This window comes from Oncorhynchus clarkii, chromosome 19 (assembly GCF_045791955.1).
Source record: "Oncorhynchus clarkii lewisi isolate Uvic-CL-2024 chromosome 19, UVic_Ocla_1.0, whole genome shotgun sequence".
In the NCBI taxonomy this organism is placed as follows: Eukaryota; Metazoa; Chordata; class Actinopteri; order Salmoniformes; family Salmonidae; genus Oncorhynchus; species Oncorhynchus clarkii.
The window spans coordinates 58,443,895-58,470,003 of record NC_092165.1 but is presented as its reverse complement, the minus strand read 5'-3'; the positions used below and the strand labels follow the sequence as shown (position 1 = coordinate 58,470,003).

General features: G+C 45.2%; 1 protein-coding gene across 1 annotated transcript; it reads right to left on the bottom strand.

The window, feature by feature from the left end:
* Positions 1-1,841: 1,841 nt before the first annotated feature.
* LOC139374534 (ankyrin repeat and EF-hand domain-containing protein 1-like) lies at positions 1,842-25,854 on the bottom strand. Its single transcript, XM_071115525.1, has 12 exons — positions 25,789-25,854; positions 24,681-24,929; positions 24,104-24,239; positions 19,889-20,088; positions 19,449-19,598; positions 11,791-11,914; positions 11,131-11,450; positions 10,279-10,793; positions 9,370-9,596; positions 5,169-5,323; positions 3,234-3,368; positions 1,842-1,997 (listed from the first exon to the last, which is right to left on the bottom strand). The coding sequence occupies exons 1-12, from the start codon at positions 25,852-25,854 to the stop codon at positions 1,842-1,844; spliced, it is 2,433 nt and encodes an 810-aa protein (XP_070971626.1).
* Positions 25,855-26,109: the final 255 nt, after the last annotated feature.

Genomic DNA, 26,109 nt, shown 5'->3' with positions numbered 1-26,109 from the left:
GGTGAGGAAGTAGATATGTTGCCAATGAACCCCGGGCCTGGAGATGTGTTAATTTAGCTTGTTAGTCTTTCTGTTTACTATGTAAACAAACGATGGACATTTACAGTGTCAGGTATACACACGTAATTACTGTGACCTAAATGCAATAAAGAAGGGGTTGTAAAGGAATAGGAAAGATTAAACCCTCTTGCTTTCATCTGCAGGATATCTGAATAAAACAGCTATCAACTCCTATCAACTCCTATACTATTAACTCCTATACCACTAACTCCTAATCAACTCCTATCAACTCCTATACTATTAACTCCTATACCACTAACTCCTAATCAACTCCTATCAACTCGTATACTATTAACACCTATCAACTCCTATCAACTCCTATCAACTCCTATACCACTAACAACTAATCAACTCCTATCAACTCCTATACTATTAACTCCTATACCATCAACTCCTATCAACTCGTATATACTATTAACTCCTATCAACTACTATATAATAAACTACAATACTATTAACTCCTATATAATTAACTACAATACTATTAACTCCTATCAACTATTATATAATTAACTCCTATACTATTAACTCCTATACCACTAACTCCTAATCAACTCCTATCAACTCGTATACTATTAACACCTATCAACTATTATATAATTAACTACAATACTATTAACTCCTATATAATTAACTACAATACTATTAACTCCTATCAACTATTATATAATTAACTACTATACTATTAACTCCTATCAACTCCTATACTATTAACTCATATCGACTCCTATCAACTCCTATACTATTAACTCATATCGACTCCTATCAACTCCGATACTATTAACTCATATACTATCAACTCCTATCAACTACTTTACTATCAAGTCCTATACTATCAACTCTTATCAACGTCATCACTATTAACTCCTATCAACTCCTATACTATTAACTCCTATCAACTCCTATACTATTAACTCCTGTCAAATCCGATACTATCAACTCCTATACTATTAACTCATATACTATCAACCCCTATCAACTACTATACTATCAAGTCCTATACTATCAACTCCTAACAACTCCTATACTATCAACTCCTATCAACTTCTATACTATTAACTCCTATCAACTCATATACTATTAACTCCTATCAACTCCTATACTATTAACTCCTATACTATCAACTCCTATCAACTACTATATTATCAAGTCCTATCAAGTCCTATCCTATTAACTCCTACCAACTCATATACTATTAACTCCTATCAACTCCTATACTATTAACTCCTATCAACTCCTATACTATTAACTCCTATCAACTCCTATACTATCAACTCCTATACTATCAACTACTACGAACTTTTATTAAAACATGTAGAGCACAGGAGGCTGCTGAGGGGAGGATGGCTCATAATAATGTCTGGAACAGAGCGAATGGAATGAAACCACGTGTTTGATGTATTTGATCCCATTCCACTGATTCCGCTCCAGTCATTACCACAAGCCCGTCCTCCCCCAATTAAGGTGCCACCGACCTCCTGTGATGTACTAAGAACTATGGTGTCTATCGTTATGTTACAATGCTACAATATGGAATATGTGACCTGTATGTCAGTAACAATATGATAGCATGCTGGCATTATAAAAACTGCTAGTTGAATCAAAACTGACTGGACATATGGTTTATTTTTGTCTCTTTCTGCGTGCATCTGAAATGGCACCCTATTCCCCATATACTGCACTATGTTGACAAACACTATGTTTGTGCCCTATGGGCACTGGTCAAATGTAGTGCACTATATAATAGGAAAAGGGTGTCCATTTGGGACACCCTGTCTGTGTCAGTTGTCGAGGCCTCCCAGTTCCTGGGCCTTCTGCCTGATGTTCTGGTTGAAAGGCATCATGAAGTCCTCAAAGTCCACCTCGTAGGACAGACGGTCTCTCCTCTCCTCCTTCCTCTCAATCAGCTGGCTGCTGGTCAGCTGCTTACCCCACACCTGACAAGGGAGTGAGGAGGGAGAGAGAGAGAGCGAGAGAGAGAGAGAATTAGAGAAGGGGAGAAAGAGAGAAGGAAAGATCAGGAGAGAAATAGAGAGAAGAGATGTTAGAGTGAGAAAAAAAGAGAGAGGGGGGTGGGAGGGGCAGCAGAGCGAAACAAAGGGGGGGGCCAGCAGAGTGAGCCAAAGAGGGTGGGTTGGGAGAGGGGCAGCAGAGCGAGACAAGGGGGGGACAGCAGAGTGAGACAAAGAGGGTGGGGTGGGAGAGGGGCAGCAGAGCGATCCAAAGAGGGGGGGACAGCAGAGTGAGACAAAGAGGGTGGGGTGGGAGAGGGGCAGCAGAGCGAGACAACGTTGGGGGAGAGGGGCAGCAGAGCGAGGCAACGTTGGGGGAGAGGGGCAGCAGAGCGAGACAAAGGGGGGGAGAGGGGCAGCAGAGCGAGACAAAGTTGGGGAGAGGGGCAGCAGAGACAAAGAGGGGGGAGAGGGGCAGCAGAGCGTAACAAAGGGGGGGAGAGGGGCAGCAGAGCGAGGCAACGTTGGGGGAGAGGGGCAGCAGAGCGAGACAAAGGGGGGGAGAGGGGCAGCAGAGCGAGACAAAGTTGGGGAGAGGGGCAGCAGAGACAAAGAGGGGGAGAGGGGCAGCAGAGACAAAGAGGGGGGAGAGGGGCAGCAGAGAAAGAGGGGGAGAGGGGCAGCAGAGACAAAGAGGGGGGAGAGGGGCAGCAGAGACAAAGAGGGGGAGAGGGGCAGCAGAGACAAAGAGGGGGGAGAGGGGCAGCAGAGCGAGACAAAGAGGGGGGAGAGGGGCAGCAGAGCGAAACAAAGAGGGGGGAGAGGGGCAGCAGAGCGAAACAAAGAGGGGGGAGGGGCAGTAGAGCGAAACAAAGAGGGGGGAGGGGCAGCAGAGCGAAACAAAATGGTGGAGAGGGGCAGCAGAGCGTAACAAATAGGGGGGAGAGGGGCAGCAGAGCGTAACAAATAGGGGGGAGAGGGGCAGCAGAGACAAAGAGGGGGAGAGGGGCAGCAGAGCGAAACAAAGAGTGGGGAGGAGGGGCAGCAGAGCGAGACAAAGGGGAGGAGGGAGAAAGAAATTGACGTTATGTAATAGCCACCTAAGAGTGCCTGCATAGAAAAAACAAGTTGAGAACAAAACAACAGGCTAATCAAAGGATGAGGTCATTGGCTAGATCAGGTGCCTTCTGTCACGGAGGAAGCGGAGAAGTGGGAACCTACTGTTTTTGGCACAAAGCTGATGTCGAGGCGGTTGGTGGCTCCGCTGGTGATCTGGGTGTTGAGGAAGATGATGTTGTCCTTCAGAGAAACCTTCCTCACCGTCGTCTCAGAGGAGGTCGCAGACACAGAGTCAGACTGGATGGAGACGGATAGACGGAAACACACACACGCACACAAACGTTACACACGAAGACACACATGCACAGGCAGATCCACACATCAAATCAAACACTACACATAACACACATAGCAAATAACATACATATTGAAGCATATGTCATACATTTAAAAAAACACACTGAGTTTACCATACATAAGGAACATCATCCTAATATTGAGTTGCGTGGTGTCTGTGGACTGAGCAGTTGTCTCGGGGGCACATCCGTGGCTTGCGGGCTACAGTGCGTAAATACCCACCGCAAATCTGCACAAAGACTAGGGTTGAGTTATTGTAGGTTTTGGGGAAGATCCGTATCTCATCTCTCTTCTGTGGTGCTCATCGTGATTGTCATTTCTCTGGTTGTGGTCTGATGTGCTCAGAGGGGTTGAGCAAGATTATTTACTTATGACTATGGTGTCTCATGTAGACAAGTTCATTCGCTTTCCATCAGAGGAACTGTTAGAATTAGGTACTAAAGAACAGCTTTTGAAGATCGCTGAACACTACAAGGTTAAATTATTGAAATTAGTGAAATTCTGTTTCGTTGGAAGTGACTATGAATCGTTGGAAGTGACTATGAATCGTTGGGAGTTGTAAAAAATTAAGAAGGACCCTGATGTTCTTTCGTTGGAGTTTGTAGCTGTTGTGGTCTTCTGTGCCATGTTCCTGAATGTTTACGTGACTGACCATTGGTTGGGGTTGTCATGTTATATCTTTCCTGTCTGTTGCCTCCTGGTCTAGTGTTCTTCTTTCCTCTTAAATATTGCTTCCTATGCGCAAAGGTTGCTGAGGTCTGGGGAGGAGGAGGTTCGCTGGGGCAGGTGGAGGTGTGAACACATAACCCCTCATCAATTTGGGACACAGGAGGCTGTGTCAATTTGGGACGCAGGGGCTGTGTCAATTTGGGACGCAGGAGGCTGTGTCAATTTGGGACGCAGAGGCTGTGTCAATTTGGGACGCAGAGGCTGTGTCAATTTGGGACGCAGGAGGCTGTGTCAATTTGGGACGTAGAGGCTGTGTCAATTTGGGACGCAGAGGCTGTGTCAATTTGGGACGCAGAGGCTGTGTCAATTTGGGACGCAGAGGCTGGTATGTTGTTCCGGGGTCCTTGTTGGTCCCCGGTTTTATGGGGGGGAATGTGACGACCCTCCCACTGTCTGCCGTATTCTGTCTTTGTTCTTGTTTCCTTAATCGGATGCCGGTGGGCGGAGTTGAGAGGGTCGTCAGCTTCATGGGAAACACCTGGGCCCGTTGTCTCCCAGGATAAATAGACCTCTTCCACATTCATGGAAGAGACTCTCTCCATGCAGACACCTTTGTAGATTGTGTTGTGGTTCTTGGTGGCCTTTTGTTTGTTTGCTTTGGCACCTTTCAACACCCTGCATTGTCACATTCATGCATGCAAAACACTCACTTACACTACTGATTACTGATTACACACATCATTGTATATTTTCCTTAGTTGCTTTAGTTAAATATATATTTTGTTACTCCTTATCTCCACGTTGTCTCCCTTTGTTACGGGCTTTGAGCCGGTTCGTGACACCTCCCCTTCATCTAAACTGACTGAAGTGGATTTAACAAGTGACATCAATAAGGGATCGTAGCTTTCACCTGGATTCACCTGGTCAGTCTATGTAATGGAGAGAGCAGGTGTTCCTAATGTTTTGTCCACTCAGTGTATATACAAGACACATAAAACTAGTCTGCAGTATGTGTATGTTTGTAACCATGGTGAGGAAATAACATAACCCCACAACCAGGTAGTTATTTACCTTAGGAGCAGCTAGACTGGCGAGCTTGGCCACAGGTTTGCCTCCTCCCTTCCCCTTCCCCTCCTTGGACTTGGGGAGGCTGTCAAACTTAGCCTGGACCAGATCAGTTATCCTGATGTCTCCATATGCTCTGGCAATGTCCAGGCAATTCTGCTCTGAAATGAGACCCATAGCGTTTTAATTAGAACCCTATTCTGTACCTTCCCGAGTAACATAACAGTAACTAAAGCAGTTACACATGCTCTAGATACACGGTGGTCTTACAGAGCTCAGTTGACAGAGCGTGGCGCTTGCGACGCCAGGACAGTGAGTTCAATTTCCGGGACCACCCGTGCATAAAACAAAAAAAGTTTATTCCCACATGACTAAGTCAATTATGATAAAAACATTGGCTAAATGGCCTATATTATTATACTGAACAAAAATATGAATGTAACATGCAACCATTTCTAAGATTTTGCAAAGTTACAGTTCGTTCATATAAGGAAAACAGTCAATTGAAATACATTCATTAGGCCCTAATCTATTGATTTCACATGACTGGGCAGGGGCGCAGAGAGCCTGGCCCAGCCAATCAGACCGAGTTTTTCTCCAGAAAAGGGCCTTTTTACAGACAGAAATACTCCTCTGTTTCTTCAGCTGTCCGGGTGGCTGGTCTCTGACGATCCCGCGGATAAAGAAGCCGGATGTGGAGGTCCTTGGCTGGCGTGGCTACATGTGGTCTGAGGTTGGACGTACTGCCAAATTCTTTAAAACAATGTTGGAGGCGGCTTATGGTAGAGAAATTAACATTCCATTCACTGGCAACAGCTCTGGTGGACATTCCTGCAGTCAGCATGCCAATTGCACGCTCAGTCATTGTGTTGTGTGGAATTGTGTTGGGTGACAAAACTGCACATTTTAGAGGAGCCTTTCATTGTCCCCAGCACATTAACCTGTGTAATGATCATGCTGTTTAATTAGCTTATTGATATGCCACACCTATCAGGTGGATGGATTATCTTGGCAAAATACAGTGCCTTGCGAAAGTATTCGGCCCCCTTGAACTTTGCAACCTTTTGCCACATTTCAGGCTTCAAACATAAAGATATAAAACTGTATTTTTTTGTGAAGAATCAACAACAAGTGGGACACAATCATGAAGTGGAACGACATTTATTGGATATTTCAAACTTTTTTAACAAATCAAAAACTGAAAAATTGGGCGTGCAAAATTATTCAGCCCCTTTACTTTCAGTGCAGCAAACTCTCTCCAGAAGTTCAGTGAGGATCTCTGAATGATCCAATGTTGACCTAAATGACTAATGATGATAAATACAATCCACCTGTGTGTAATCAAGTCGTATAAATGCACCTGCACTGTGATAGTCTCAGAGGTCCGTTAAAAGCGCAGAGAGCATCATGAAGAACAAGGAACACACCAGGCAGGTCCGAGATACTGTTGTGAAGAAGTTTAAAGCCGGATTTGGATACAAAAATATTTCCCAAGCTTTAAACATCCCAAGGAGCACTGTGCAAGCGATAATATGGAAATGGAAGGAGTATCAGACCACTGCAAATTTACCAAGACCTGTCCGTCCCTCTAAACTTTCAGCTCATACAAGGAGAAGACTGATCAGAGATGCAGCCAAGAGGACCATGATCACTCTGGATGAACTGCAGAGATCTACAGCTGAGGTGGGAGACTCTGTCCATAGGACAACAATCAGTCGTATATTGCACAAATCTGGCCTTTATGGAAGAGTGGCAAGAAGAAAGCCATTTCTTAAAGATATCCATAAAAAGTGTCGTTTAAAGTTTGCCACAAACCACCTGGGAGACACACCAAACATGTGGAAGAAGGTGCTCTGGTCAGATGACACCAAAATTGAACTTTTTGGCAACAATGCAAAACGTTATGTTTGGCGTAAAAGCAGCACAGCTCATCACCCTGAACACACCATCCCCACTGTCAAACATGGTGGTGGCAGCATCATGGTTTGGGCCTGCTTTTCTTCAGCAGGGACAGGGAAGATGGTTAAAATTGATGGGAAGATGGATGGAGCCAAATACAGGACCATTCTGGAAGAAAACCTGATAGAGTCTGCAAAAGACCTGAGACTGGGACGGAGATTTGTCTTCCAACAAGACAATGATCCAAAACATAAAGCAAAATCTACAATGGAATGGTTCAAAAATAAACATATCCAGGTGTTAGAATGGCCAAGTCAAAGTCCAGACCTGAATCCAATCGAGAATCTGTGGAAAGAACTAAAAACTGCTGTTCACAAATGCTCTCCATCCAACCTCACTGAGCTCGAGCTGTTTTGCAAGGAGGAATGGGAAAAAATGTCAGTCTCTCGATGTGCAAAACTGATAGAGACATACCCCAAGCGACTTACAGCTGTAATCGCAGCAAAAGGTGGCGCTACAAAGTATTAACTTAAGGGGGCTGAATAATTTTGCACGCCCAATTTTTCAGTTTTTGATTTGTTAAAAAAGTTTGAAATATCCAATAAATGTCGTTCCACTTCATGATTGTGTCCCACTTGTTGTTGATTCTTCACAAAAAAATACAGTTTTATATCTTTATGTTTGAAGCCTGAAATGTGGCAAAAGGTCGCAAAGTTCAAGGGGGCCGAAAACTTTCGCAAGGCACTGTATATTCTGGTTAGAGCCATTTTACACTGTTCTGTGAAGGGAGTAGTACACAGCGTTGTATGAGATCTTCAGTTTCTTGGCAATTTCTCACATGGAATAGCCTTCATTTCTCAGAACAAGAATATACTGATGAGTTTCAAGAAGAAAGTTCTTTGTTTATGGCCATTTTGAGCATGTAATCGAACCCAAAAAAGCTGATGCTCCAGATAATCACAAAGTCTAAATAAGGCCAGTTTTATTGCTTCTTTAATCAGAACAACAGTTTTCAACTGTGCTAACATAATTGCAAAAGGGCCTTTTTGGCCTTTTAAAATTATTAACTTGGATTAGCTAACACAACGTGCTATTGGAACACAGGAGTGATGGTTGCTGATAATGGGCCTCTGAATGCCTATGTAGATATTCCATTAAATATCAACCATTTCCAGCTACAATAGTAATTTACAACATTAACAATGTCTACACTGTGTTTCTGATCAATCTGATGTTATTTTAAAAATGGACAAAAAAATGACTTTCTTTCAAAAACAAGGACATTTCTAAGAGACACCAAACCTTTGAATGGTAGTGTATATTAAAATCTAAACCAGTGATGCACAGATACACATGGAGGTAATAATTGGAAATCAATGTGGACAAGAAATAGCATAGATAACATAACAGTAGTCCTCTACTCTGGACCTTTCATACATAACAGTAGTCCTCTATCCTGCACCTTTCTCTCCACCTGTCCACAGTTGCTACAGGGATTTTGGGGATGATAGACCTGTTATCGTATCACATTTTAATTTCACGCGTGAGTGAGGAGCCAGAGACTGTGAGCTGGGCTGGAAGAGGTTGCGGGGGAGGTGGAAGGGGTGGAGAGGGATGGGGGGAGGAGGTGGGAGGTCTGGAGGGGAGTGAAGGAATACATCACATCAAGGGAAACAGGGCCGTCTGCTGGACTATTGATAACATGAACATGCCACCCTTTTCCCGATACACTGAGTGGACAAAACATTAGGAACACCTTTCTAATATTGAGATCATGGACTACAAGGTGTCGAAAGCGTTCCACAGGGATGCTGGCCCCATGTTGACTCCAATGCTTCCCACGGTTGTGTCAAATTGGCTGGATGTCCTTTGGGTGCTGGACCATTCTTCATACAAACAGGAAACTGTTGAGCGTGAAAAAACCCAGCAGGGTTTCAGTTCTTGACACACTCAAACCGGTGCGCCTGGCACCTACTACCATACCCCAATCAAAGGCACTTAAATATTTTGTCTTGCCCATTCACCCTCTGAATGGCACATATACACAATCCATGTTTTTTTTTTCTCAAAAGGGCTATTGAAATCCTTCTTTAACCTGTTTCCTCCCCTTCATCTACACTGACTGAAGTGGATTTAACAAGTGACGTCAATAAGGGATCAAAAGCTTTCACCTGGATTCACCTGGTCAGTCTATGTCATGGAAAGAGCAGGTGTACCTAATTTTTTGTCCACTACCTTTTGACCAGTCTTACCAAGCGTTTAAAAGAGTCATCCGTTTTTTTTGTGTACAGAGTATGAATAGTAGTACCTTTCTTGTTCTCTGCCTGCACCTTGGCTCCGGCCTTGATGAGGTAGTCCACACAGCACGGTCTGCAGCTCTCGATGGCCCTCATGAGGGGCGTGGCTCCATTCATGGCCACGGCGTCCACCACTGACCCAGAATGCACCAGGAGGTCCACGATGTCCACCTGGCCTGCATGGGAGGCGTGGTGCAGCGGTGTCCAGCTGAACTGGTCGCACGCGGTCACGTCAGCACTGTAGCAGATCCATATACCTGATTAATGGCCATTAACCTGATCACTGACCGAAGATGCATCGGCAAGTATCGAATAAGATTCACTCAAAATAGGGATCAATAGACTTGATAAGTGAAAGCCCCTTGTGGTCCACAGCTGGCTCATTGACTAATGATCAATAAAAAAAAAACTGATCACTACTGAATAAACCAGCATCAGCACTGAGACCTGATCACTACTGAATAAACCAGCATCAGCACTGAGACCTGATCACTACTAAATAAACCAGCATCAGCACTGAGACCTGATCACTACTGAATAAACCAGCATCAGCACTGAGACCTGATCACTACTGAATAAACCAGCATCAGCACTGAGACCTGATCACTACTGAATAAACCAGCATCAGCACTGAGACCTGATCACTACTGAATAAACCAGCATCAGCACTGAGACCTGATCACTACTGAATAAACCAGCATCAGCACTGAAAATGAGGAAAAGCAATACTACAGGGCTGTATAATGCTCATTGTTCACCAGGATTGGGGTCAATTCCATTTTCAATTGAAATTGCAATTCCAATAATTTTTTCATGCTTTTCAATTAGGAATATTTGGAATTGGTATTTGGTTAACTTTCTAAATTGACTGGAATTTAAATGGAATTGACCACAACCGTGGTATAACGCTCATTGCTCACCCCAGGCTGATGAGGAACTTGGCCACCTCGTAGTTCCCGCTCCCGCAGGCGGTCATCAGGGGCGTCTTATAGTAGCAGTCCTTCACATCCACAGGGACCCCCTGACTGAAGGCCAGGCTCAGAGACTCCAGGTCCCCCGTCTTCACACAGTAGTTGATGTTGATATAGATTTTCTCCGGCTCGTCCACGTACCACGCTGAGTCGTCTTCGATGGGGTGGCCCGGCGGGTGGTCGCGGTCGAACCGCTTGGTGTCGGTGAACTGCTGGTAGCTCTCCACCATGAAGTTTGGCGGCCCGCCATCCTCGCGCCGGAAGATGAGCTCCGGAGGGACAATGCAAATGGGCATGGGGAGGACGAACTTACCTTTCTTTTTCCCCTTCCCCCCTTTCCCAGCTTTCTTCTTCTTGGGCTCGTAGGAGGGAAGGGTAAAGGCCTTTTGGAGGTAGCGCACCCCTTTGAAGAAATCAGTCAAGTTGATCAGTCCCTCGCGCTTCTTGTCGTGCTCCAGAATCACCTGGATAGAAATAATCACAACGATTCATTTTAATTCAAGTGTTTTTCTTCTGGCATCCATGAAGCTATAGATCAGGACATACTGCAGAATAAGAGCGCAATGTAAAACACTATACTAAACTGCTTCTCTGCTTCTCAAATTACACCCTATTCACCTTTCTATTGAACTACTGTAGACCAGAGTCACTGTGTAGAAAATGTACTGCTTTGCCCATGAGGGTTGTCCATTAAAGCCATAAACAAGAACACAACCCAACGTCCCACAGATCAGATATCAAACACATACAGTTAAACATCAGCTCTATACATTCTAGAATGACAATCAGTTCCTGAATGACCTTCTGGAGGTTCTCGTCATCCACTGGCGCCCGGTGATCCTGCAGCACCGCCACAAACGTCTCCCGGGTAACCGTCTCCATGGGACCCACAGCCTCCTCAGCGATCTCCATGGCGGTGCGAAGCAACGCCTCGTGCTCGCAGGACCAGTCGTGCAGCGTGAGCGCCCACAGCTCATTGGGATTGACGGCGCCCGGTTTGGAGAACTTCACCTCCAGACGCTCTGCCTTCTTCAGCTCCTTCATGGCTGGCTTCTGGTTGTTGTTCTTGGCAATCTGACTGGGGATGAAACCCTCGGTATTCTTCAGCTTGGCGTTGCAGCCTGGGGTTGACACAGGAGGCAATTTTAATTTTAAAATGTAATCTACAGGTAAGAGTTGGCTGGCTTTATCTACAGTATATATGGTGCTGGGTTAGAGACTTTCTAATCTTCTGTGGATGAAAGAGAGGTCAACACCCGTGGTCCTAGAGAGATACAGGGTGTGCAGGCTTGTTGTTCCGTCACTAAAACCCATCCCATCACTAAAACATCCGATTCGGCCAATCAAATGTCTTCATGAGCAGTTGACCGATTTATTGAATTCAGTGTGCTAGCAGTGCTGGGCTGGAACCAAAGCCTGCACAACCCGTGGGCTCTCTGCCCAGTCAGTCAGGTTCCCCACCTCTCTGAGCCAGGAACCTGCAGCACTCAGTGAAGCCTCCAGCTGCAGCCAAGTGCAAGGGGGTGTTTCCGTCCATGGCAGTCACACTCAAGTCTGCAGAGTAAGCAGACAGCACCACTATCACCTGGAAGGGAAAAGAGAATTAGACCTAATCTATCAATTTGATTCAATTTATTTTTAGGGTTGCAAAGCTAGCAGTAATTTACCAAAGTTACGGTAATTTTGGTAATTAACAGGTAATCTATGGCAATGTGCGGTAACGTTGGTAATGTACACTTGAATAACTTAAAAATATATATATTCCTATATAGTATTAATTTTTGTGTACAGTACTAGTCAAAAGTTTGGACACACCTAATCATTCAAGGTTTTAAAAATATTTTTTACTATTTTCTACATTGTAGAATAATAGTAAATACATTAAAAACTATTAAATAACACATATAGAATCATGTAGTAACCAAAAAAAGTGTTTTAAAAAAATCACAATATTTTAGCACACCCACACCATCACACCTCCTCCTCCATGCTTCACGGTGGGAACCACACATGCCGAGATCATCCGTTCACCCGCTCTGCGTCTCACAAAGACAAGGCGGTTGGAACCAACAATCTCAAATTTGGACTCATCAGACCAGAGAACAGATTTCCACCTGTTTAATGTCCATTGCTCATGTTTCTTGGCCCAAGCAAGTCTCTTCTCATTATTGGTGTCCTTTAGTAGTGGTTTATTTGCAGAAATTCGACCATGAATTTATTTACTGTATATATTTATTTATTTATTTTGCTCCTTTGCACCCCAGTATTTCTACTTTGCACATTCATCTACTGCAAATCTACCATTCTAGTTCTTCTAATTGCTATATTTTATTTACTTCGCCACCATGGCCTTTTTATTGCCTTTATCTCCCTTATCTCACCTCATTTGCTCACATTGTATATAGACTTGTTTTTGTACTGTATTATTGACTGTATGTTTGTTTTACTACATGTGTAACTCTGTGTTGTTGTATGTGTCAAACTGCTTTGCTTTATCTTGGCCAGGTCGCAATTGTAAATGAGAACTTGTTCTCAACTTCCCTACCTGTTTAAACAAAGGTCAAATAAAAAAAATACAAAAATGAAGGCCTGATTCACGCAGTCTCCTCTGAACAGTTGATGTTGAGATGTGTCTGTTTCATTAACTCTGTGAAGCATTTATTTGGGATGCAATTTGAGGTGCAGGTAACTCCAATGAACTTATCCTCTGCAGCAGAGGTAACTCTGGGTCTTCCTGTCCTGTGGTGGTCCTCATGAGGGCCAGGTAACTCTAATGAACTTATCCTCTGCAGCAGAGGTAACTCTGGGTCTTCCTGTCCTGTGGTGGTCCTCATGAGAGTCAGGTAACTCTAATGAACTTATCCTCTGCAGCAGAGGTAACTCTGGGTCTTCCTGTCCTGTGGTGGTCCTCATGAGAGCCAGGTAACTCTAATGAACTTATCCTCTGCAACAGAGGTAACTCTGGGTCTTCCTGTCCTGTGGTGGTCCTCATGAGAGCCAGGTAACTCTAATGAACTTATCCTCTGCAGCAGAGGTAACTCTGGGTCTTCCTGTCCTGTGGTGGTCCTCATGAGGGCCAGGTAACTCTAATGAACTTATCTTTTGCAGCAGAGGTAACTCTGGGTCTTCCTGTCCTGTGGTGGTCCTCATGAGAGCCAGGTAACTCTAATGAACTTATCCTCTGCAGCAGAGGTAACTCTGGGTCTTCCTGTCCTGTGGTGGTCCTCGTGAGAGCCAGGTAACTCTAATGAACTTATCCTCTGCAGCAGAAGTAACTCTGGGTCTCCCTTTCCTGTGGTGGTCCTCATGAGAGCCAGGTAACTCTAATGAACGTATCCTCTGCAGCAGAAGTAACTCTGGGTCTCCCTTTCCTGTGGTGGTCCTCATGAGAGCCAGTTAACTCTAATGAACTTATCCTCTGCAGTAGAGGTAACTCTGGGTCTTCCTGTCCTGTGGTGGTCCTCATGAGGGCCAGGTAACTCTAATGAACTTATCTTTTGCAGCAGAGGTAACTCTGGGTCTTCCTGTCCTGTGGTGGTCCTCATGAGAGCCAGGTAACTCTAATGAACTTATCCTCTGCAGCAGAGGTAACTCTGGGTCTTCCTGTCCTGTGGTGGTCCTCGTGAGAGCCAGGTAACTCTAATGAACTGATCCTCTGCAGCAGAAGTAACTCTGGGTCTCCCTTTCCTGTGGTGGTCCTCATGAGAGCCAGTTAACTGTAATGAACTTATCCTCTGCAACAGAGGTAACTCTGGGTCTTCCTGTCCTGTGGTGGTCCTCATGAGAGCCAGGTAACTCTAATGAACTTATCCTCTGCAGCAGAGGTAACTCTGGGTCTTCCTGTCCTGTGGTGGTCCTCATGAGAGCCAGGTAACTCTAATGAACTTATCCTCTGCAGCAGAGGTAAATCTGGGTCTTCCTTTCCTGTGGTGGTCCTCATGAGAGCCAGTTTCTTCACAGCACTTTATGTTTTTTTCGACTGCACTGGAAGAAACTTTCAAGTTCTTGAAATGTTCCAGATTGACTGACCTTCATGTCTTAAAGTAATGATGGATTGTCATTTCTCTTTGCTTATTTGAGCTGTTCTTGCCATAATATGGACTTGGTCTTTTACCAAATAGGGCTATCTTCTGTATACCAGCCCTACCTTGTCACAACACAAATGATTGGCTCAAACGCATTACAAAGGAAAGAAATCCCACAAATTAACTTTTAACAAGGCACACCTGTTAATTGAACCGTCTTCCAGGTGACTACCTCATGAAGCTGGTTGAGAGAATGCCAAGAACGTGCAAAGCTGTCATCAAGGCAAAGGGTGGCTATTTGAAGAATCTCAAATATATTTTGATTTGTTGAACACTTTTTTGGTTACTACATGATTCCATTTGTGTTATTTAATAGGTTTGACGTCTTCACTATTATTCTACAATGTAGAAAATAGTAAAAATCAAGAAAAACCCTTGAATAAGTAGGTGTGTCCAAACTTTTGACTGGTACTGTATATGTGTCCATACAGTACATGAGTTTCTAGTGGATGGATAGACCATATGGTTCAAGAGAAGATAGCCTAGTTAATAAAAAAAAACAGCTAATCAACAATGGAATCATTTTTAATTAACTTTACAACTCTTCCAACTATTGACATTTTTCACAACTGCCACCAGTTTGCTCTCCAAAAACTTGAAAGTTACCAAAATTCTGGTAGTTTACTGGTAAAACTAGAAAGTTTCCAGTAATATACCCTCCCTTTGCAAACCTATTCATTTTTATTTCAGTGTCATACACCAATTGGTGCCTAGCCCATATGGGCTTATGAGACACTATTTCTGTAAGCATGTGTGCACAAAATGCAAAACAAAATAACGTTTGACAAATTAAATGCATAATTAATCATCATAGCAAGTATAGGGTCTGTCTAACGCTACAGGGTCCGTCTAACGCCACCCTGTCACATTATACAAACAATACATTTATCGTTTATTTATTATTTATTTCCCCCTTTGAAAATAAATTGGCCATTATGAAATACAGCCTTTCTGAAACATGATTCCAGCCTGTGTTCGTCATGTAGCCAAAACACCACATAACAGTTTAGTGCAGCGCTTTCGGAAACTATTCAGACCCCTTTTCCTACATTTTGTTACCTTTACAGCCTTAAACACATTTCCTCATCAATCTACAAATAATAACCTGTAAATGACAAAGTGAAAACAGGTTTAGAAAGTTTTGCAAATGTATTTAAAATAAAAAACAGAAATGCCCTTCTTTACATAAATATTCAGATGAATTTGAGACTTGAAATTGAGCTCAGGTTAATCCTGTTTCCATTGATCATCCTTGAGATGATTCTACAACTTGATTGGAATCCACCTGTGGTAAATGTAATTGGACATGATTTGGAAAGGCACACATCTGTCTATATAAGGTCCCACAGTTGACAGTGCCTGTCAGAGCAAAAACCAAGCCATGAGGTTGAAGGAATTCCAGTAGAGCTCCGAGACAGGATTGTGTTGAGGCACAGATCTGGAGAAGGGTACCAAAAAACGTCTGCAGCATTGAAGGTCCCCAAGAACATAGTGGCATCCATAATTCACCGCCTGGTACGGCAACTGCTCAGCCCACAACCGTAAGGCTCTCCAGAGGGTAGTGAGGTCTGCACAACGCATCACCGGGGGCAAACTACCTGCCCTCCAGGACATATACACCACCCGATGTCACAGGAAGGCCATAATGATCATCAAGAACAACAACCACCCGAGCCACTGCCTGTTCACCCCGCTATCATCCAGAAGGCGAGGTCAGTACAGGTGCATCAAAGCTGGGACCGAGAAACTGAAAAACAGCTTCTATCGCAAGGCCATCAGACTGTTAAACAGCCACCACTAACACTGAGTGGCTGCTGCCAACACACTGACTCAACTCCAGCCACTTTAATAATGGGAATTGATGGGAATTGATGTAAAATATATCACTAGCCACTTTAAACAATGCTACTTAATATAATGTTTACATACCCTACATTATTTATCTCATATGTATATGTATATACTGTACTCTATATCATCTACAGCATCTTTATGTAATACATGTATCTCTAGCCACTTTAAACTATGCCACTTTGTTTACATACTCATCTCATATGTACAGTGCCTTGCGAAAGTATTCGGCCCCCTTGAACTTTGCGACCTTTTGCCACATTTCAGGCTTCAAACATAAAGATATACAACTGTATTTTTTGTGAAGAATCAACAACAAGTGGGACACAATCATGAAGTGGAACAACATTTATTGGATATTTCAAACTTTTTTAACAAATCAAAAACTGAAAAATTGGGCGTGCAAAATTATTCAGCCCCCTTAAGTTACTACTTTGTAGCGCCACCTTTTGCTGCGATTACAGCTGTAAGTCGCTTGGGGTATGTCTCTATCAGTTTTGCACATCGAGAGACTGAATTTTTTTCCCATTCCTCCTTGCAAAACAGCTCGAGCTCAGTGAGGTTGGATGGAGAGCATTTGTGAACAGCAGTTTTCAGTTCTTTCCACAGATTCTCGATTGGATTCAGGTCTGGACTTTGACTTGGCCATTCTAACACCTGGATATGTTTATTTTTGAACCATTCCATTGTAGATTTTGCTTTATGTTTTGGATCATTGTCTTGTTGGAAGACAAATCTCCGTCCCAGTCTCAGGTCTTTTGCAGACTCCATCAGGTTTTCTTCCAGAATGGTCCTGTATTTGGCTCCATCCATCTTCCCATCAATTTTAACCATCTTCCCTGTCCCTGCTGAAGAAAAGCAGGCCCAAACCATGATGCTGCCACCACCATGTTTGACAGTGGGGATGGTGTGTTCAGGGTGATGAGCTGTGTTGCTTTTACGCCAAACATAACATTTTGCATTGTTGCCAAAAAGTTCAATTTTGGTTTCATCTGACCAGAGCACCTTCTTCCACATGTTTGGTGTGTCTCCCAGGTGGCTTGTGGCAAACTTTAAACGACACTTTTTATGGATATCTTTAAGAAATGGCTTTCTTCTTGCCACTCTTCCATAAAGGCCAGATTTTTGCAATATACGACTGATTGTTGTCCTATGGACAGAGTCTCCCACCTCAGCTGTAGATCTCTGCAGTTCATCCAGAGTGATCATGGGCCTCTTGGCTGCATCTCTGATCAGTCTTCTCCTTGTATGAGCTGAAAGTTTAGAGGGACGGCCAGGTCTTGGTAGATTTGCAGTGGTCTGATACTCCTTCCATTTCAATATTATCGCTTGCACAGTGCTCCTTGGGATGTTTAAAGCTTGGGAAATCTTTTTGTATCCAAATCCGGCTTTAAACTTCTTCACAACAGTATCTCGGACCTGCCTGGTGTGTTCCTTGTTCTTCATGATGCTCTCTGCGCTTTTGACGGACCTCTGAGACTATCACAGTGCAGGTGCATTTATACGGAGACTTGATTACACACAGGTGGATTGTATTTATCATCATTAGTCATTTAGGTCAACATTGGATCATTCAGAGATCCTCACTGAACTTCTGGAGAGAGTTTGCTGCACTGAAAGTAAAGGGGCTGAATAATTTTGCACGCCCAATTTTTCAGTTTTTGATTTGTTAAAAAAGTTTGAAATATCCAATAAATGTCGTTCCACTTCATGATTGTGTCCCACTTGTTGTTGATTCTTCACAAAAAAAATACAGTTTTATATCTTTATGTTTTAAGCCTGAAATGTGGCAAAAGGTCGCAAAGTTCAAGGAGGCCGAATACTTTCGCAAGGCACTGTATATACTGCACTCGATACCATCTACTGCATCTTGCCCATGCCGCTCTGTACCATCACTCATTCATATATCTTTATGTACATATTCTTTATCCCTTTACACTTATGTGTATAAGGTAGTAGTTTTGGAATTGTTAGCTAGATTACTCGTTGGTTATTACTGCATTGTCGGAACTAGAAGCACAAGCATTTCGCTACACTCGCATTAACATCTGCTAACCATGTGTATGTGACAAATAAAATTTGATTTGATTTGAATTCTTAAATGGAAGACGTTTGGAACCACCAAGATTCTTCCGAGAGCTGGCCAACCGGCCAAACTGAGAAATCAGGGGAGAAGGACCTTGGTCAGAACCCTATGGTCACTCTGACAGAGCTCCAGAGTTCCTCTGTGGAGATGGGAGAACCTTCCAGAAGGACAACCATCTCTGCAGCACTCTACCAATCAGGCCTTTATGGTAGAGTGGCCAGACTCCTCAGTGACAGCAAATGACAGCCCTCTTGGAGTTTGCCAAAAGGCACCTAAAGAACTCTCAGACCATGAGAAACACGATTCTCTGGTCTGATGAAACCAAGATTGAACTATTTGGCCTGAATGCCAAGCGTCATGTCTGGAGGAAACATGGCATCATCCCTACAGTGAAGCATGGTGGTGGAAGCATCATGCTGTGGTGATGTTTTTCAGCGGCAGGGACTGGGAGACTAGTCAGCATCGAGGGAAAGATGAACGGAGCAAAGTACAGAGAGCTCCTTGATGAAAACCTGCTCAGGACCTGAGACTGGGGCGAAGGTTCACCTTCCAACAGGACAATGACCCTAAGCACACAGCCAAGACAATGTAGGAGTAGCTTCGGGACAAGTCTCTGAAGGTCCTTGAGTGGCCCAGCCAGAGCCTGGACCTGAACCCAATCTAACATCTCTGGAAAGACCTGGAAATAGACACAGGGACACTCCCCATCCAACCTGATAGGGCTTGAGAGGATCTACAGAGAAAAATGGGAGAAACTCCCCAAATACAGGTGTGCTAAGCTTGTAGCGTCATACCCAAGAAGAGTCAAGGCTGTAAACGCTGCCAAAGGTGCGTCAACAGAGTAGAGTAAATGTGGTATTTCAGTTTTTTTATTTGATTAAATTTGCAACAAATTCCCAAAACATTTTTTGCTTGGTCATTAAGGGGTATTGTGTGTAGATTGATGAGGGGGAAAAAAAACTATGTAATCCATTTTAGAATAAGGCTCTAACGTAACAAGGGGTCTGAATACTTTCGGAATGCACCGTATGTTGAAGAACCTGGTTTTAAACCTGATTACTAAGGTATCCTTTTGTTAACCAGCACCTCTGTAGTACCTCAAAGAAGCCCCCCTCTGCAGCGAGGTGGGCAGTGTGTATCCTCTTCTTGTCCACAGCGTTGGGGTTTCCCCCTTTCTGGAGGATGGCCCTGACCAGGTCTACCGCTCCCGCCCTGGCTGCCTCCATCAGAGCCGAACGACCAGACGCCTGGAGGGGGAGAGGAGAGCCAGCAACAGGCTAATGTTAATGACAAAGTAAAGGAGACGAAGGCAATGAAGGGCGGAGTATTAGGAAGAGAGCGGAGATCTCGGTTGTCACTATTTTATAATCATTACAAGAAAGGATTGAAGTAAAGTACAAAAAGAACACTCAATTTTATCAAGACCAAACGCCTCATTTACAGAGTATTCGGCACATGTGACAAATAACATGTGATTTGATGTCTGATGATGTCATAGCCAATTGCGTCCTGTCCAGCGCGGTTGTCTTGTGATTACCTCGTTGGTGGCGTTGGGGTCAGCCCCTCTTTCCAGGATGCTGATGCACATGTTCTCACAGTCGTGGGCGCGCTCGCAGGCCAGCAGAAAGACGGGCGTCCCGGCTGTGGACACGTTGTTGACGTTGGCCTTGCTGTTGAGCGCCACCTGCAGGCAGCGCATGTGACGCTTGGTGGGAGAGATGCAGTAGAACAGTGTGCCTGGAGAGAAACGTCTTGTCTGTTAGGGTTAAGATGTTAGGGTTAGGGGGGTTAAGGTTAGGTGGGTTAGGTGGGTTGGGGGTTAGGGTTAGGGGGGGTTAGGGTTAGGTAGGTTAGGGGGGTTAGGGTTAGGTGGGTTAGGGTTGGGGGTTAGTGGTTAGGGTTAGGGGGGTTAGGGTTAGGTGGGTTAGGGTTAGGAGGTTAGGGTTGGGGGGGTTAGGGGAGGTTAGGGTTAGGTGGGTTAGGGTTGGGGGTTAGTGGTTAGGGTTAGGGGGGGTTAGGGTTAGGTTAGGGTTGGGGGTTAGGGTCAGGTGGGTTAGGGTTAAGGGGGGTTAGGGTTAGGTGAGGTTAGTTTTGGGGGTTAGGGTCAGGTGGGTTGGGGTTAGGGGGGGTTATGTGGGTTAGGGTTAGGGTTAGGGGGGGTTAGGGTCTGGTGGGTTAGGGTTAGGGTTAGGGGGGTTAGGATTAGGTGAGGTTAGGGTTAGGGTTGGGGGTTAGGGTTAGGTTTGGGGGTTAGGGTTAGGGTTAGGGGGGTTAGGGTTAGGGTTGGGGGTTAGGGTTAGGGGAGGTTAGGGTTAGAGTTGGGGGTTAGGGTTAGGTGAGGTTAGGGTTAGGGTTGGGGGTTAGGGTTAGGTGAGGTTAGGGTTAGGGTTGGGGGTTAGGGTCAGGTGGGTTGGGGTTAGGGGGGGTCAGGTGGGTTAGGGTTAGGGTTAGGGGGGGTTAGGATTAGGTGAGGTTAGGGTTAGGTTTAGGAGAAAATTGCCCTTCAAGAGCACCAAATACACGGCGCCTGTTCTCTAATTCTATTGCTCCTAAGGATACATAATTGTTCTACGGGAAATTAGGAGGTATTCCCCAAGAGCAGGGGTTATGGTTCATTCCGGAAGGAAAGCAAATTAAATTAACCTTTTCCTCCATGAGGATAAACCCCCAGGCAATGCATCGACCCCTGCTCCCTAATTCCCAGGCTCTTCAGGATGCTTCTTTATGGAGCCCGAGTTCAAGTGTAAGAATCCGGTTTAGGGTTAGGCTGGTTAATCTCTATCAGGCCTGAAGGGATTCCTTATGTCCACGTTTTGAGCCCAAGGAGTTAGGTTTAAGGTTAGGGTTAGTTTAAAAGGCTTGGGTTCGAATTCAAGTCAGAATCTAGGTCAAGGTTCAGGATTAGGGATTAGAGCTTGAGGTGGGGTTAAGCTCAGGATTATGTTCAGGGTCAGGATTAGATCTGAGGTTATTGTCAGGGCTGAGGTTAAATTCAGGATCGGGGTTAAGGTTAGAGCTAGGGTGGGGATTGCTGCGGTTAAGGGTGAGGTTAAGGTCAAGGTTAGGGTCGGGGTTATAGTCAAAATTAGGTTTTAGGATTAGGTTTAGGTTTATAGGGTTAAGGTTAGGGTTAGAGTTAGGGTTTAGGATTAGGGTTAGGAAAAAATTGCCCTGGGATTAGGGCTTGTTAAAGTGGGGTTAAAATTAGGATTATATTTAGGGTCAGGATTAGATCTGAGGTTATTGTCAGGGCTGAGGTTAAATTTAGGATCGGGGTTAAGGTTAGAGCTAGGGTGGGGATTGCTACGGTTAAGGGTGAGGTTAAGGTCAGGGTTAGGGTTAGGGTTATAGTCAGAATTAAAATTAGGTTTTAAGCTTAGGTTTAGGCTTATAGTTAGGGTGAGCCAAGGGGTTAGGCTTGGGGTCCTAATTAGACCTACATTTGAGGCTGGGGTTGGAATTAGGTTCGGTATTGGGCTATAATAGGGTTAGGGTTAGGGTTAGGGGGGTTAGGGTTAGGGTTGGGGGTTAGGGTTAGGGGGGGTTAGGGTTAGGGTTGGGGGTTAGGGTTAGGGGGGGTTAGGGTTAGGGTTGGGGGTAAGGGTTAGGGGGGTTAGGGTTAGGGTTGGGGGTTAGGGTGAGGTTAGGGTTAGGGTTAGGGTTGGGGGTTAGGGTTAGGGGGGGTTAGGTTTAGGATTGGGGGTTAGGGTTAGGGGGGGTTAGGGTTAGGGTTGGGGGTTAGGGTTAGGTGAGGTTAGGGTTAGGTGAGGTTAGGGTTAGGTTAGGGTTAGGGTTGGGGGTTAGGGTTAGGGGAGGTTAGGGTTAGGGTTAGGGTTAGGTGAGGTTAGGGTTAGGTGAGGTTAGGGTTAGGGTTGTAGTCAAAATTAGGTTTTAGGATTAGGTTTAGGTTTATAGGGTTAAGGTTAGGGTTAGAGGTAGGGTTCAGGATTAGGGTTAGGAAAAAATTGCCCTGGGATTAGGGTTTGTTAAAGTGGGGTTAAAATTAGGATTATATTTAGGGTCAGGATTAGATCTGAGGTTATTGTCAGGGCTGAGGTTAAATTTAGGATCGGGGTTAAGGTTAGAGCTAGGGTGGGGATTGCTACGGTTAAGGGTGAGGTTAAGATCAGGGTTAGGGTTATAGTCAGAATTAAAATTAGGTTTTAAGTTTAGGTTTAGGCTTATAGTTAGGGTGAGCCAAGGGGTTAGGCTTGGGGTCCTAATTAGACCTACATTTGAGGCTGGGGTTGGAATTAGGTTCAGTATTGGGCTATAATAGGGTTAGGGGGGGTTAGGGTTAGGGTTGGGGGTTAGGGTTAGGGGGGGTTAGGGTTAGGGTTGTGGGTTAGGGTTAGGGGAGGTTAGGGTTAGGGTTGGGGGTTAGGGTTAGGTGAGATTAGGGTTAGGGTTGGGGGTTAGGGTTAAGGGGGGTTAGGGTTAGGATTAGGTGAGGTTAGGGTTAGGTGAGGTTAGGGTTGGGGGGGGTTAGGGTTAGGTGAGGTTATGGTTGGGTTGGGTTAGGGGTTAGGGTTAGGGTTGGGGGTTAGGGTTAGGTGAGGTTAGGGTTAGGAGGGGTTAGGGTTAGGTGAGGTTAGGGTTAGGGGTTAGGGTTAGGGGGGTTAGGGTTAGGTGAGGTTAGGTTAGGGTTAGGGTTATAGGGGGGGTTAGAACAGATACAAAACTCCTCTACAGTTGGTGTTGTTCAGAGCCATGTATTTAGAGAGATGGGACATTGAGGTTTCCTCATTATGACGCATTTACATGATGATATGGCAGCCATGTTAGCTGTCCATTAACATAACATGAGGAATATTTAAACAACGCCATGCCACTGAATGTCTAGAATTATAACGATATGAAAGTTGGCCCAACCCTCTAAGTATATGGCTCTGGTGATGTTTGGCCCATCATTTTCAACATCCCTTAGCCTGCTCCCACATCTGTTTGTTCTGGCTTGACCACGGGAGTCACTGTCACAGACAACGACCACGGGAGTCACTGTCACAGACAACGACCACGGGAGTCACTGTCACAGACAACGACCACGGGAGTCACTGTCACAGACAACGACCACGGGAGTCACTGTCACAGGCAACAACTACAGGAGGCACTGTCACAGACAACGACCACAGGAGTCACTGTCACAGACAACGACCGCAGGAGTCACTGTCACAGACAACGACCGCAGGAGTCATTGTCACAGACAACGACCGCAGGAGTCACTGTCACAGACAACGACCGGAGGAGTCACTGTCACAGACAACGACCGCAGGAGTCACTGTCACAGACAACGACCGCAGGAGTCACTGTCACAGACAACAACCACAGGAGTCGCTGTCACAGACAACGACCACGGGAGTCACTGTCACAGACAACGACCACAGGAGTCACTGTCACAGACAACGACCGCAGGAGTCACTGTCACAGACAACGACCACAGGAGTCACTGTCACAGACAACGACCACGGGAGTCACTGTCACAGACAACGACCACGGGAGTCACTGTCACAGACAACGACCACGGGAGTCACTGTCACAGACAACGACCACGGGAGTCACTGTCACAGACAACGACCACAGGAGTCACTGTCACAGACAACAACCACGGGAGTCACTGTCACAGACAACGACCACAGGAGTCACTGTCACAGACAACGACCACAGGAGTCACTGTCACAGACAACGACCACAGGAGTCGGAAAGACAGTGCAAACAGATCTGGGAGCAGGGTAGAGAACCTCTCCCTACCTACCTTTTCCCTCGGTGTCGACCACGTCCATGTTGGCGTGATTCTTGGCCAGCAGGGCGACCATGTTGTCATGGCCCAGCTGAGCTGCCAGGATGACGGGCGTACGCCCCTTCTTGTCCTGGATGTTAGGGTGTGCACCCTGGGAGGAAACGGTGGGGAAGATCAATAGAGATAAAGGTTTTATCAAATACATTTGTGAAAAAGTGCTTAACAGTAAAACCTGGTCTAAACCGCCCAAAGAACAAGCAGGAAATATGACGATGGATACAGTAACGGTTCAGGGAATGAGCTAGAGCAGGGCTTGAACCAGAGACTGTATGACTGCACGCCCACCTGCGGCACAAAGGTCCAGACCTCTTGGTCGATGTTGTACTGTAATCACAAATAGGGGAACTACACTGGTATCAGGATTTAAAAGGACAGCGAACCCTGTTTTGGATGAAGGCGATGGTTTTGATAACGCTAAATGATGATTGGTAGACTGGACACCGGGCCTGATAACGCTAAATGATGATTGGTAGATTGGACACCGGGCCTGATAACGCTAAATGATGATTGGTAGATTGGACACCGGGCCTACCTGTGAGAGTAGGAAGCGCACCATGTCGGTGTCGTTGGCCACGGAGGCCAGGTGCATGGCGGCGTTTCCCTCGCTGGGCTCTGTCAGGTTGATGAGGTTGGGCACGCCCAGGCGCACCATCTTCTCTATCGCGGGCGTGTCTCCCTCGCGTACGCACTGCAGCAGACGGTACACCTGCAGCACCTCCAGACGATCCTCGGCCACTGCGCTGTGCACGTTCACACCTCCACTCTGGGTCATGGTTGCAGCCTGGGGAGGGAGAGGAGATGGAGAGATGATGGGCAGGGGAGAGAAGAAGAGAGTGAATGTAGATACGAGAGAGTAGGGGAGAGAGGAGAGGAGAGGAGAAGAGAGTGAGTGTAGCTACGAGAGAGGAGGGGAGAGAGGAGAGGAGAGGAGAGGAGAAGAGAGTGAGTGTAGATACTAGAGAGGAGGGGAGAGAGGTAGAGGAGAAGATAGTGGGTGTAGATACGAGAGAGGAGGGGAGAGAGGAGAGGAGAAGAGAGTGGGTGTAGATACGAGAGAGGATGGGAGAGAAGAGAGGAGAGGAGGGGTGTATATAGGGTGAGTAGGGGAGGAGGTATTGGCAAGGGTTACATTTGATTTTTCTCAAATTGTATTTTCTACCAATAACGCTTACTGTATTTTTCTAGCCGATTCCACGCCGGGAAAATAGCCAGAAAATATTTTGGGAATCTCAGATTGTTCTGCCAATTCTCACATTGAAACTTCTTTGGGAGGAAGGATGTTTGAAATGCTTTTTACATTTCTACCACAAACTATTTCAGTGAAAATCATATGTGGACATTTTAGGCTCTTTATAGACTTTCACATGCCTTATGTAAGGCCTCTTTATAGAACTTCACAAGACTTTTGTAAGGCCTCTTAATAGACCTTCACATGCCTCCTGTAAGGCCTCTTTATAGACCTTCACATGCCTCCTGTAAGGCCTCTTTATAGACCTTCACATGCCTCCTGTAAGGCCTCTTTATAGACCTTCACATGCCTTCTGTAAGGCCTCTTAATAGACCTTCACATGCCTCCTGTAAGGCCTCTTTATAGACCTTCAAATAACTCCTGTAAGGCCACTTTATAGACCTTCACATGCCTCCTGTAAGGCCTCTTTATAGACCTTCACATGCCTCCTGTAAGGCCTCTTTATAGAACTTCGCATACCTCCTGTAAGGCCTCTTTATAGATCTTCACATGCCTCCTGTAAGGCCTCTTTATAGACCCTTCAAATGCCTCCTGTAAGGCCTCATGCACCAATTCATGTTGTTACTCCTGTGACCAGAGAAAGTGAAATATTTCTTGATATCAAAAGACAAGATTGCGTTGTTATATTAGTGTCTTATCAGAACACTTTGATATACTCATTCAGTGCAGCTGCAGTGCTGGTTGTAGCCTGAGTGGAAGTAGAGAGAACGCA